At 42.9% G+C, this 14,090-nt stretch overlaps 1 protein-coding gene across 20 annotated transcripts in view; it reads left to right on the top strand.

Moving 5' to 3' along the window:
* LOC109896717 (CUGBP Elav-like family member 2) overlaps window positions 1-13,181 on the top strand; it is a 137,546-nt gene extending 124,365 nt beyond the window's left edge. For 6 of the 20 annotated variants that reach the window (XM_031831731.1, XM_031831726.1, XM_031831732.1 and 3 more), the window contains 5 exons: window positions 103-210; window positions 4,046-4,243; window positions 4,622-4,765; window positions 4,917-5,088; window positions 8,478-13,181. In XM_031831731.1, coding sequence (XP_031687591.1) covers window positions 103-210; window positions 4,046-4,243; window positions 4,622-4,765; window positions 4,917-5,044 — 578 coding nt within the window. In that variant the 3' untranslated portion in view covers window positions 5,045-5,088; window positions 8,478-13,181. Of the gene's footprint in view, window positions 1-90; window positions 211-4,045; window positions 4,244-4,621; window positions 4,766-4,916; window positions 5,089-8,477 lie in introns of all 20 variants that reach the window. The other 14 variants (XM_031831727.1, XM_031831745.1, XM_031831730.1 and 11 more) reach the window with 8 other exon arrangements.
* The last annotated feature ends 909 nt before the right edge of the window (window positions 13,182-14,090 follow it).

The raw sequence follows: 14,090 nt of genomic DNA, 5'->3' as shown, positions 1-14,090 counted from the left end.
TCTTGCTCTTCCTTCCTCTTTCTCTCCCTCCCTCTCTTGCTCACTCCTTCCTCTCCTCCTCCTCCCCCTGGTATCCTCTCTTCCCGACAGCGGGCACCACAGCCAACTCCTCGGGCATGAACTCTCTGACCTCTCTGGGCACTCTGCAGGGCCTGGCTGGCGCCACCATGGGTCTGAACAACATTAATGCACTAGCAGGTAGCGTCAACAGTGAGTATTCACCGACCATCGGCCGCTCACCACTCATCTCACCACCACCGCCATCGCCATCACTCAGACACAGGGATACGCTGCTGTTGCAGAGGAATGTCATATCTAGAAACCACCTCCAGTCTGTGTTACAAACATGAATAATAATACTGGTAATGATCTAAAGACGGTACTCTAAACACTATCAAATTCCACCCAAGTCCCAGATCCAAACATCTGTCGCTGTGACCCTCAAACTATGCCCGTGGTTGCCATGTGGCGTCCCTCTGTGTCCGCTCCCTGAGAAATCACCTGTTCAGCCTGGCTTTATGCTCCAGGCTGCACCCACCACACCCTCACAAAGACCACGGCTACCAATACATCCATCCATTTATTCATGAACCCATCCGCTTCCTGGTTGTGTCACACGGGGTGGTGCCTGTTGTAAGAGTGCTGCTGTTTATGTTGTCTGCGCGGGGGTCGTGTACATGTCACTAGTGAATCTGCACGTGTATAAGTAGAGGTTCATTTGTTCAACAACAGAAAAAGGAAAACCTTTTAGTAGAGGTGGAGAAGAAAATGTTCTGAAAATAACAAAGAATACGGAAGTGGCCTTAATCTGGTATATAAGTCTACATTTATGAGATGAGTCGTAGCAGGCCATAGCAGTGAGTTTCTCTGGCCACACTGAGTGTCTGTCCTGTCATGTCCTGCTACACCTCTGGGGGAACGTCAAAGTGTGTCGCCTTAATCAGGGTTGTTATGACAGCAGAGATCCTGTAAAACCAGCCCATTCTCCACATATTCTCCCCTGACCTTTTCCTGCTTCTTCTACAGTTGCCATATCCACTTTATAAATCCCACCTCCGCTCAAACACGATGAGAATGCCAGTTTCACATTAATCTTCCCCTCCCCTTTCCCCTCCTTCTTTCATTGAAGCACATCTAGGCTTTAATTGAATCGTAAAGGTCAACGGTGCAATTATTCCTGAATAAATGAGTGACCTATAATTTCCAGCGCCGTGGTCATCGTTTACTTCTCTGTCAGATGGTGGCGGGCGGCGGGTCATTTGGGAATATCGATCCCCTCAGACTGTTGCCCTGCTAGGCAGTGAAGCCACACTAACAAGTGTAGCTGTCCTTCTTTACCTTGCTGCTCGGCGTTACCTTCTAAATGGCCAAATAAGGACGGGGGCATGCCAGGGACGTGCTGTTTGATTGGTGTTTGGCACTGTTGGTCTGGGGTCTGATTGGTCTAACAGTAGTGAGGTGATTTCTCCTCTGTGTGGGTGGTGAAAACGTCAGAGAGCGATAGATTGAGCGACGCCATTGAGGAGATTGAGATATTGGATCTTGAGTACACTAGCGGGTTCTGAAGTGTGGATGTTAAACTCATACATTAGGCCTTGAGTGTCTTGTGCGTGTCGTGCAGTGTGTGTGTGTGTGGGGGGGGGATGGGGGGGGGGGATGTTCTCATGGTGATATTTCAGTGACTGGCTGCTTGTTTCTGCTGTGGTGTTCCAGTTTGCATGGGTCAGGCCAGGCTCTCCATTCACCTCTGTGTTATGTGTTTTAATGTATATTACGTGTACGACAAGTGTATTATGCATGTGTGTGAGTGTGTGTGAGTGTGTGTGACAGATGAAATAAATATTTTGTGCATATAGTTACATGTCCTGTACAAACGTTTTGAAATGTGTTTTACATTGAGTGTGTATGTATGTGGAGTGAATGAGTGTGTATGTATGTGGAGTGAATGAGTGTGTATGTATGTGGAGTGAATGAGTGTGTATGTATGTGGAGTGAATGAGTGTGTATGTATGTGGAGTGAATGAGTGTGTATGTATGTGGAGTGAATGAGTGTGTATGTATGTGGAGTGAATGAGTGTGTATGTATGTGGAGTGAATGAGTGTGTATGTATTGTATGTGGAGTGAATGAGTGTGTATGTATGTGGAGTGAATGAGTGTGTATGTATGTGGAGTGAATGAGTGTGTATGTATGTGGAGTGAATGAGTGTGTATGTATGTGGAGTGAATGAGTGTGTATGTATGTGGAGTGAATGAGTGTGTATGTATGTGGAGTGAATGAGTGTGTATGTATGTGGAGTGAATGAGTGTGTATGTATGTGGAGTGAATGAGTGTGTATGTATGTGGAGTGAATGAGTGTGTATGTATGTGGAGTGAATGAGTGTGTATGTATGTGGAGTGAATGAGTGTGTATGTATGTGGAGTGAATGAGTGTGTATGTATGTGGAGTGAATGAGTGTGTATGTATGTGGAGTGAATGAGTGTGTATGTATGTGGAGTGAATGAGTGTGTATGTATGTGGAGTGAATGAGTGTGTATGTATGTGGAGTGAATGAGTGTGTATGTATGCATGTACACTACTGTTCAAAAGTTTGGGGTCACTTAGAAATGCCCTTGTTTTTGAAAGAAATTCAAATAACCTCAAATTGGTCAGAAATACAGTGTAGACATTGTTAATGTTGTAAATGACTATTGTTGCTGGAAACGACTGATTTCTTATGGAATATCTACATAGGCGTACAGAGGCCCATTATCAGCAACCATAACTCCTGTGTTCCAATGGCACTTTGTTTTAGCTAATCTAAGTTTAAGGATAAATTGATCATTAGAAAACCCTTTTGCAATTATGTTAGCACAGCTGAAAACTGTTGTCCTGATTAAAGAAGCAATAAAACTGGCCTTTAGACTAGTTGAGTATCTGGAACATCAGCATTTGTGGGTTTGATTTCAGGCTCAAAATGGCCAGAAACAAAGGACTTTCTTCTGAAACTCGTAATCTATTCTTGTTCTGAGAAATTAAGGCTATTCCATGTGAGAAATTGCCAAGAAATTGTAGATCTCGTAAACTGGCTCTAACCAGAATAGGAGGAGTGGGAGGCCCCGGTGCACAACTGAGCAAGAGGACAAGTACATTAGAGTGTCTAGTTTGAGAACCAGACGCCTCAAATCCTCAACTGGCAGCTTCATTAAATAACACTTGCAATACTTATGTCATGCAGTAAAATGCAAATTAATTACTTAAAAATCATACAATGTGATTTTCTGGATTTTTGTGTTAGATTCCATCTCTCTTTTTTTATTTTTTTTTATTCCTTCTCTCACAGTTGAAGTGTACCTATGATAGAAATGACAGACCTCTACATGCTTTGTAAGTAGGAAAACCTGCAAAATCGGCAGTGTATCAAATACTTGTTCTCCCCACTGTATGTGGATATTCCATAAAAAATCTGCCGTTTCCAGCTACAATAGTCATTTACAACATTAATGATGTCTACACTGTATTTCTGATCAATTTGATGTTATTTTAATGGACAAAACATTTAGCTTTTCTTTCAAAAACAAGGACATTTCTAAGTGACCCCAAACGTTTGAACGGTAGTGTAAAGTAAGTGAGTGAGTGTGTATGTAGAGTGTGTATGTATATTGAGTGAGTGTGTATGTGTGTGTGTGTGTGTGTGTGTGTGTGTGTGTGTGTGTGTGTGTGTGTGTGTGTGTTGAGTGATCATGTGTGTGTGTGTTGAGTGATCGTGTGTGTTGAGTGAATGAGTGTGTACTGTATGTATAATGAGTGTGTGTGTGTTGAGTGATCGTGTGTGTGTGTGTTGAGTGATTGTGTGTGTGTGTGTGTGTGTTGAGTGAATGAGTGTGTACTGTATGTATAATGAGTGTGTGTGTGTGTGTGTTGAGTGATCGTGTGTGTGTGTGTGTTGAGTGAATGAGTGCGTACTGTATGTATAATAAGTGTGTGTGTGATTAAACACAACCTGCAGTGGAGCTCTAATGAGTAAGTGCACTCTTCTTTTTGTACTGTTGGGTTTTATGTAAAGTTGCACAAATGCTCTCAGGTATGGCGGCCCTGAACGGAGGCCTGGGCGGCGCGGGGCTGACCAACGGCACGGCGGGCACCATGGACGCGCTCACACAGGCCTACTCAGGGATCCAGCAGTATGCAGCCGCAGCCCTGCCCACCCTCTACAGCCAGTCCCTGCTGCAGCAGCAAGGTGCCGCCGGCAGCCAGAAAGAGGGTCAGTGGGCGTGGGGTGGAGCCAGGGGGCGGAGGGAAGGGTCAGGGGGAGGGAAGAGACAGGAGGGTAGAGGGGGTTCTGGAGAGTTGAGGGGGAAGTGAAGGAATCAAGCGGTGGAGTGTTGGGAGAGAGGTATGCACTCCCAGTACAGCCAGACCCGACTGCAATAGTCGAACTGGCACAAGAAGCTTTCTAGTGAGATTACTAATGCAACAACGATACTAACCACGGATAGCCAGAAACAGGTTGGGCACTGAGGGTAGAGGGGAGAGCATAGTGGGTTAAAGACGTATGCATTAACTCTCTATAATCTCTTCACTCTGTATGTCTCTGGGTTTAACCCTTACCCGCTACTGTCCCATGTCTCTCTCCTGTTAGGGCCTGAAGGTGCCAACCTGTTCATCTACCACCTGCCCCAGGAGTTTGGGGACCAGGACATCCTGCAGATGTTCATGCCTTTTGGAAACGTGGTCTCTGCCAAAGTCTTCATTGACAAACAGACAAACCTGAGCAAGTGCTTCGGTACGTCCGCCAGCAGAAACACACTGAAAACACACAACACCTGTGTATGAATGACATGCTGTATTCCTGTTAGTGCACCCTCTCTCTCTCTCTAACTCGCTCTCCCTCTATCTTCCCTTGTACCCGGTCCATTTCCTTCTCTGCCTCCCAGGCTTCGTCAGCTATGACAATCCCGTGTCGGCGCAGGCAGCCATCCAGGCCATGAATGGCTTCCAGATCGGCATGAAGAGGCTGAAGGTGCAGCTCAAGCGCTCCAAGAATGACAGCAAACCATACTGATCTTAGCACTAGGGCCTATCTGCTCCCATGTTACCACTGCTAGGGTAAGTCCCCATACGAGTCACGACCTCTACACAGGGACTGGGGGAGGGAAGTGGAGGGAGGGGGGAGACAACATTTGACCACCAGAGGGAGACACTACTTTCTCCTTGAGTTTTTTACATAAATTTTTTAGCTTTTGTGTTCAGCAGTATTATTTATTATTACTATTATGATTTTTTGTTGTATTATCTTTCACATGAATGCTTCCATTACCACCTTTATTTTGTACCACTTTTTAAAAAAGTAGCTATCATCGGTAGCTTTTTCAGTTGTAAAACATATTTAATTTTCTACGTGATTATTTATATACTGTTATGAGAAGAATTTCGTTACTCGAAAAACAGAGTAAGAAAAAACACCAGAACCTATATGATTTTGTTTTTTCTCTTTGTGAACATGAGGCCTGATAAAATGCTGAGATAAAGGGTTCATTTCTGACACACCACGCACCGATATGCACATGACCCTTGACCTCTTGGTGTTGGTTTCCGGGCCAACCACCGCTGCTTCTCTGACCCCTGATGCCTGCTGACAGACACCATGGAACAAAGGGTTCAAAAACGAAACTTAGTGGCCTCTCACCTGTTAGTCAGTCAACGACAGCATCCCATATACTCCTCTATTTCATTATTATCAGGACTCCAGTCATTTTCATTTCTTAATGTGGAGAATGTTTATTTCACACTAAAACAATGTTAGCAAACTATGATTTTCTGGGTCAGATCACATTGGTCTTTGTTGAAAGGGATATTGTGTAGAACATTTTCAAAGTAACATCCAGAATCTGATGAAGGCTATAAGATAAAAAAATGTATGGGTAGGAAGTTAACTGAAAATACTTGATGTTTCTTGAGAGATAAAAAAAGAAATTCAAAGTAGCGAAAGCCACAGGCCTGTACATTTTATTTGTAAAAAAAGCAGTTCTATTTTTATACTAAATTTTTACTGCCTCAGAAAAAAAATGATTTTATTTATTGCCTATCGTTAAGTTAATGGACTCCTACAAAGAACAGTATCCGTTAGAATAGAACCTTCTTGAGTAGTCTTCTGAAATTCGGAACTGTAGAATTCTCTAGAACAGAGCCAGGTTCACACCTCGCTCTGCCTCTGCTCCCTTCACTGTCACACACCTCTCTCTGTCTGTGCTCCCTTCACTGTCACACACCTCTCTCTGTCTGTGCTCCCTTCACTGTCACACACCTCTCTCTGTCTGTGCTCCCTTCACTGTCACACACCTCTCTCTGTCTGTGCTCCCTTCACTGTCACACACCTCTCTCTGTCTGTGCTCCCTTCACTGTCACACACCTCTCTCTGTCTGTGCTCCCTTCACTGTCACACACCTCTCTCTGTCTGTGCTCCCTTCACTGTCACACACCTCCCTTCACTGTCACACACCTCTCTCTGTCTGTGCTCCCTTCACTGTCACACACCTCTCTCTGTCTGTGCTCCCTTCACTGTCACACACCTCTCTCTGTCTGTGCTCCCTTCACTGTCACACACCTCTCTCTGTCTGTGCTCCCTTCACTGTCACACACCTCTCTCTGTCTGAGCTCCCTTCACTGTCACTCACCTCCCTTCACTGTCACACACCTCTCTCTGTCTGTGCTCCCTTCACTGTCACACACCTCTCTCTGTCTGTGCTCCCTTCACTGTCACACACCTCTCTCTGTCTGTGCTCCCTTCACTGTCACACACCTCTCTCTGTCTGTGCTCCCTTCACTGTCACACACCTCTCTCTGTCTGAGCTCCCTTCACTGTCACTCACCTCCCTTCACTGTCACACACCTCTCTCTGTCTGTGCTCCCTTCACTGTCACTCACCTCCCTTCACTGTCACACACCTCTCTCTGTCTGTGCTCCCTTCACTGTCACACACCTCTCTCTGTCTGTGCTCCCTTCACTGTCACACACCTCTCTCTGTCTGTGCTCCCTTCACTGTCACACACCTCTCTCTGTCTGTGCTCCCTTCACTGTCACACACCTCTCTCTGTCTGTGCTCCCTTCACTGTCACTCACCTCCCTTCACTGTCACACACCTCTCTCTGTCTGTGCTCCCTTCACTGTCACACACCTCTCTCTGTCTGTGCTCCCTTCACTGTCACACACCTCCCTTCACTGTCACACACCTCTCTCTGTCTGTGCTCCCTTCACTGTCACACACCTCTCTCTGTCTGAGCTCCCTTCACTGTCACTCACCTCCCTTCACTGTCACACACCTCTCTCTGTCTGTGCTCCCTTCACTGTCACTCACCTCCCTTCACTGTCACACACCTCTCTCTGTCTGTGCTCCCTTCACTGTCACTCACCTCCCTTCACTGTCACACACCTCTCTCTGTCTATGCCCCCTTCACTGTCACACACCTCTCTCTGTCTATGCCCCCTTCACTGTCACACACCTCTCTCTGTCTATGCCCCCTTCACTGTCACACACCTCTCTCTGTCTATGCCCCCTTCACTGTCACACACCTCTCTCTGTCTGTGCTCCCTTCACTGTCATACACCTCTCTCTGTCTATGCCCCCTTCACTGTCACACACCTCTCTCTGTCTGTGCTCCCTTCACTGTCACACACCTCTCTCTGTCTGTGCTCCCTTCACTGTCACACACCTCTCTCTGTCTGTGCTCCCTTCACTGTCACTCACCTCCCTTCACTGTCACACACCTCTCTCTGTCTGTGCTCCCTTCACTGTCACTCACCTCCCTTCACTGTCACACACCTCTCTCTGTCTGTGCTCCCTTCACTGTCACACACCTCTCTCTGTCTGTGCTCCCTTCACTGTCACTCACCTCCCTTCACTGTCACACAACTCTCTCTGTCTGTGCTCCCTTCACTGTCACTCACCTCCCTTCACTGTCACACACCTCTCTCTGTCTGTGCTCCCTTCACTGTCACTCATCTCCCTTCACTGTCACACACCTCTCTATCTCTCTCTCTCTCTCTCTCTCTCACCTGTCAAATTTCAACCTTTCCTTGCGTTTCGTTCTTTTGTTCACGTGTATGTTTCGTTCGTTTGTACTGTACAAAAACTTTTAAACAGTTTCTCCCAAATGACAATCCATCCTCCTTGCTCTCTAGAAGCATGTGGTACTGATGGATATAACTTTGGGTGCTCTGTGTATGAGTGTGTGATAGTGTGTTTGTACTGTAAATGTGTGTGCGTTAGTATAGTGTCTGTTAGTATTAATCCAAATTGTAAATCATTTTTGTACAAAAAAAATGAAATAATGATAGATAAAAAAATGGCCAATTGTATGTTGCCATTATGGCCTGGTGGTTGGCATTGTTGTTTGTTGTTTGTTGTTGTTCCCCTGATTTTAATGCTGTAGTAATGTGGTGCCCTGGCTCTCTGTCCTGTGTGTAACTCTCTCCTCTCCCCTGTTTTCTTCCTATAGAACCCATCTCCATGCCTGTTAGCTCATCGTTTGCCTAGCATGTCTCTGTGGCCTGGCGTCCAAAAACCAAAATAATACAAAAAGTCTCATCGTCCCGTCATTGTTTTCTGATGTCTTTTCTGAGCTCACCTGATCATAACCTGGTCTCCGCCTACTGACCTTTTGAACTTAGCTTGACCTTTTTTGGACTTTTTTTTTGCATGTGACCTCATGTTCTATTTTGGGGAGGTGGGGTGGATGGGGTACATTGTGGATGAAGGAGGGCGGGAGGGAGGAGGGAGGGGGGGGGAGCGAATCAATGTGAAGAAGTATAGCATCATTCATACAAACAGACTGAACTCTTACAGACAAAAACTAAACGTTTCTTTTTAATAACAGAACAACCCCGTGGCAAAATGATTTCCATTAGATTTATTTAGTTAAGTTTAGTTTCCTTCTTTTATGTTGGGTTTCATTTTTTGCTCCTTTTTTCAGTTAAAGTAAACTTGAAAGTTCAGCACAGGGATTGGCATGCTGTCTTGTTTCTGGCTCCACTAGCAATATGAGGCCAGAAGCAGACACTGTCGGTGTCCATGAAAAATAGACTACTTCCAAACAGTTCTGAATAAAAACTGTCTGATCAATATTAGACTCTCTCAGAGCTCTGTAATTGTTTTTACATTTTTCAGGCAGTGTAAAGTTTTTTGATAAGGCCATTTTAAGTGGCTCTGTTTCTCATTAAAGTATATATAGAACCACTTTTTTCTAGAGTAGTTTAAGGTATTACTAAAATGTCAACAAAAAAAGACTTGCCCTGTTTGGGGGGAGAAATGCTACCTACGTGTCACCTTTTGCTGAACTGACTCACAGATAGACAATCCGTGGTTTAAATGCACATGATAAACAAATGACCTATATTTTCTACTGTTTAAATTATAGAGTGAGAAAAAAAGAGGAAAATGCCTGTAACCCGCGTTAACGTTGGTGCTTCTTGTGAGTTTAGTTTTGGTTTCATTACAAGTCTAACGGTCTTAAGTGTCTCATGTTTTAAAAGAGAAGACTATAAAAAAAAATCTGTTTACTTGAACAATAGACAAAGCCTTTCATATGAATACTATTATAATTGTTTTGTCTTCTTTTTTTTAAGCAGTCCCGATTTGCAAAATTTCTTGTTGGGTAATTAGCTATATAAAATTCCTAAAAAATATATATATGAATATATAAATATATATATATATAACATGTCGGCTTGTGAAGCATCAATGTTAATATAATTTTATTTCTATCGTGGGAAACAATATCTAGATGTGTTTTGTTGTTCATTATAATGTAATTTTATTTTCTATAAAGAAAAAAAGACAAGATCGGTGGAGTTTAGTGCCAAAACCTGAAGGTACATCCTGTCTATAGCGCGTCAGTGTATTTCTTGTGAAATGATTTGATAACATGGGTATTTTATTAAGTGTTTTGTATGGATCCCTCATATGTAAAAATATAGATTTAAAAAAAGAGTTTGTTAACTTGCTATTCTGTGGTCTTGTTGCCTGAAACTGTTCATGTTTTGCTTTTCTTTGTAAAGATGTAAAAAGTGCCCATGTGTCATATATATATACACACACACTAACACACTCGCACGTGTACACACACACAGACACACACACACACACACACATACACACACACATACACACACACACACAGACCTCACAGTTGACTTTACTTTGTTGTTGTGTATGAGAGCCCCTGAGTGTGAGAGCCTCTACAGTCCAGTTTCCATGTTCCTGCCCACCAGTCTTTACATTGCTGTTCACACGCTCTCTCTCACTTACGTCACTCACACACACAGTTCTCACATGAGCCATTATACAGAGAATTCTGCAAAGTCTTATCACAAGCCCTTACATGAACACACACACACACATTCTCTCCAAACACTCTCGTTTCATCCTTTCACTTTGACAAATGTCAAGCCTTATTTTAAGCTTCGTCTCTCTCATTATAACCTAAATCAAGGACAAGTGTTTAGTTGAAGTTGCTACAGACTGGGAAGGGGCATCGTTATTTGCTGGTCATGTATGTGTCGCCTCAAACACCATGAATGCGTTGCTTTCATAAGGTAAGTGGAGGGCAAGACTTTCCCACACAAGCCTCAAACCCTCCCCAGACGCAGACAAAACAACGTTGATAATACAGAATGATTTTCAGCTGTTTGGTTTTGTTGTTTCTTCCATTGACAGTTTCATATGGACATGTACCAGTATTGGTAATCACACCATTATTACAAAAATATGTTTGCCCTGTTGTAAATGTTGTGTAATGTAGTGTAACTGGCCAAAACAGTGTTGAGATGCCAAAGTATTACGTCATGATTCTCATAGTCAATCCGTTTACATGACACAATGCTGTCTGTCCGTCAGTCTCAGTATTCTGTAAAACTGCCCCGATTCCCTTCCCTGGAAACCTAGTTTACGGTCTGCAAAACGCAGCACTATTTTATACAAAAACTCACCAGTCGCCTTAACCAGGGAGTGTTGTATCGAAAGACTCGTCTAATAGGATCTAAAATCTGTATGTAAGTAGTTGGTGTTTGCCAAGTCTAAGTGTACTGTATTGTACTGTACCTCCAGCTTCTCCAACGCTGGGTAAGCGCGTCACCATTTTGTCCCACAACGCAGAGTAGAGAGGCAAAATGGCCACCTTCTTATTTAGTGTGGCTCTCAAACTGACAACCAAGGGAAAATAAATATGTTTATTGTTATCCGTTTCATCGTCTTTTTACAGAATAACAAGGTTTATTTGAAATACCGAGCCAAATGGAGGAGGGTTCGTAAAGTGCAGACAGGGGAAATAAAACGAGACAGCAAAACAACAGTCTCAGCCAAGAGGCAGAGCCCTTACCAATGCCAAACTTCAGTTGAGTCCATAGCATATCAAATTGACATTTCCTAAAGCAGTAATGAGTCATTTTTATTTATTTGACCTTTATTTAATTAGGCAAGTCAGTTAAGAACAAATTCTTATTTTCAATGACGGCCTAGGAACAGTGGGTTAACTGCCTTGTTCAGGGGCAGAACGACAGATTTGTACCTTGTCAGCTTGGGGATTCAAACTTGCAACCTTTTGGTTACTAGCCCAACGCTCTAACCACTACCCTGCCGCCCAATGCCATAAAAACAGCTCTAACTACCTGCACAAAAGTAATCAGGATTGCCAATATGTCATACGACACATATATCAGTGTTAATAGATCATTTTGTCATTAACGTGCGCTGATCGTAGTCTCCTTATAAGACAGCTGCCCTATTAGGCCTCAGACCCTTCAGGAATCCTCTCTGTGAGGAACATCTTTGCACTCTAAATACATTAGGTAACATAAACAGACAACAGAGTTACATCAACTCACGGTGCAGCATAATGGGTTGCAGGCGTAGAGGCTTTGGTTTTTCTGTTTGTTTTCAGATTCATCCCTTAGCCAACTACTTATACTTTGGGAGATGGTAATGTATGGTGTGTGTTTTTACAAAACTTAAGCATCCCCCAATTCCCAAATCTCTCACTCACACATACACACACAGCGCGGGTTGGCACAGTGTAGTCTGATTGAAGCTGCAGTCTGTTAGATGTTTCTGAAAAAGCACAAGAGTGTCCTCTGCAGACAGACCTTTAGACAGGAGTGTCTGTTGAGTGCCTCACATCTCAGGGGCTGTCATCACCGATGCTTGTTGTAATCTTTCAATCTTGTCACTGTTCCGTTCTCTGTTCTCTTTCTTTCTTAATTATCTAAAGTGCTATTTATCAAACAATTACATTTTAAAGGAAAAAAACAACTTGTAGTTTCTTTGCATTTTGGCTTATTATGTCTAGTTTTGGGGGGTAATGTTTGTTTTCTCTCTCTTTCTGTGCCGTAAAGAGCTTGTTGTCTGTAGATTAATATCATTTTGTTTGATTCTAAAGGATTTCAATAGTTTTAAGTATTGTCTTGAGAGAAGCCAAAGTCAATGCATTTCAGTAGATTCTGTAAGCGTATTGTATGTTTGTTTGACAACACTTCGAAATCTGTCATTGGATGGGATTGAAAAAGTACAAAAAAAAGGCAGGCTTTCCTATTTCTACAAATGATTGTACTTATGCATTTTGTACCAGTGAAACTTTTTATACTGGAGATTAAAGGAAACAAAAAAAACTATTAGAAAAACAAACCTGTCTGGCCTCATGATGTGGCCTGACCTTTGTTGACTGGTTCCCGAGTATGATTTATAGCTGGCATCAAGAACGTTGTCTTTTAATATACGATTTTCTAGAAGAACTTTGGCTTGGTTTCTTTAATGAATTAACTTCTTAATTTTCCTTACTTCAGTGTTGTTATTTTCGCAAAGAGGGGTTAGGTGAGTGTTGGTTTCTTTTTGGCTTATAAATGGTTATAGCCATTTGTCTATACAAAAAAAAACGGTAAGTTTCATTTAACTTCTGTATTGTGACGTCTACATGATAAGACAATTAGGAATATAAATATTTAGTCACCTTCAGTGGATTAATGTATTAGTTTAATAAAAAGATCAACTAATTAGAGGTTTTTGCTTTTAACTGTTTAGATTTCTCTGGTTTCTCTGTCCCCTGTGAACTAACTGTGTAGCTGAAGCAGTCAGAATTATTTTTGTAAACGTATGTTCTTGTGTGATGCAGTTATTTGCTTCTGTCTCCGATATTAAACCATTTTTCCTAATACTCGTCTCTGTGTGTGTTGTTGTTGTTGTTGTTGTTGTTGTCGTGTTCCCGTGGCTGTCTGATGTCGTAATGTTTCACACAACCCCACGTTTCACATCTCTATCTCTCCTTTTCCTCTCTGGTGTTTGTTCCTTGTTTTACACATAGTACAGTTGATCCCCAAGTGACAACTCACTATGGTGTCCTCAGTAAACATGGTACATATACATCAAGGTGTGTCTATGTATATTACTTTGTAGCCCAAGATGATGTGACAGTTCATCACCTTTCGGGAAAAAATTCATTTGTCAATCAAATTTGTACAACAAAATTCTATGGTGCTCGGGGGCCATGATAATGAAAAACATTTCAACAAGAAATAGCATGACAGGATTTTGTGAGTTGTATGAGTTGTAGGAACACAAAACTGTTATCTGACCTCATCTCTCTCACAACAATTGAATTATCATAAATCGAGCTCTGTGCCTACCGGCCTTGCGTTATCCTCCAATGTGTCTCTGCCTGACTACCTAATTGGCCGGAAGGTTTCAAAAGAGGGCAGGTCTTTCTGCTGTCCCTGATTAGGAAACGGCTGCTATTGGCCAATGTGAGGGTTCCCTCATCAGGGATTGGCCTGTGCTGTACACTGTTCTGGGCATGGTCTGTCTACTATGTCTGTGTCCAACTCCACTTCTGTACCGTGTCAGTACTGCATCCCCTAATATGTAGAGAAGTAGGAAAGGAAAGAGTCAAAGCTACACCCTTTAAACATAGATTCTCTATCAATTTGACCAATGACAATGTATCCAATTACAGAATGGTGTGTGTACTTTTATAGAAGGATCTCACACCATGTGTGTCCTGCTACATTTACAGGACCCTTCATTTCTACGCCTCACAACCATTTTGATCTACAAAAATGAGGTCTGG

This window comes from Oncorhynchus kisutch, linkage group LG9 (genome assembly GCF_002021735.2).
Source record: "Oncorhynchus kisutch isolate 150728-3 linkage group LG9, Okis_V2, whole genome shotgun sequence".
Classification (NCBI taxonomy): Eukaryota; Metazoa; Chordata; class Actinopteri; order Salmoniformes; family Salmonidae; genus Oncorhynchus; species Oncorhynchus kisutch.
This window is presented reverse-complemented; position numbering and strand designations above follow the sequence as displayed.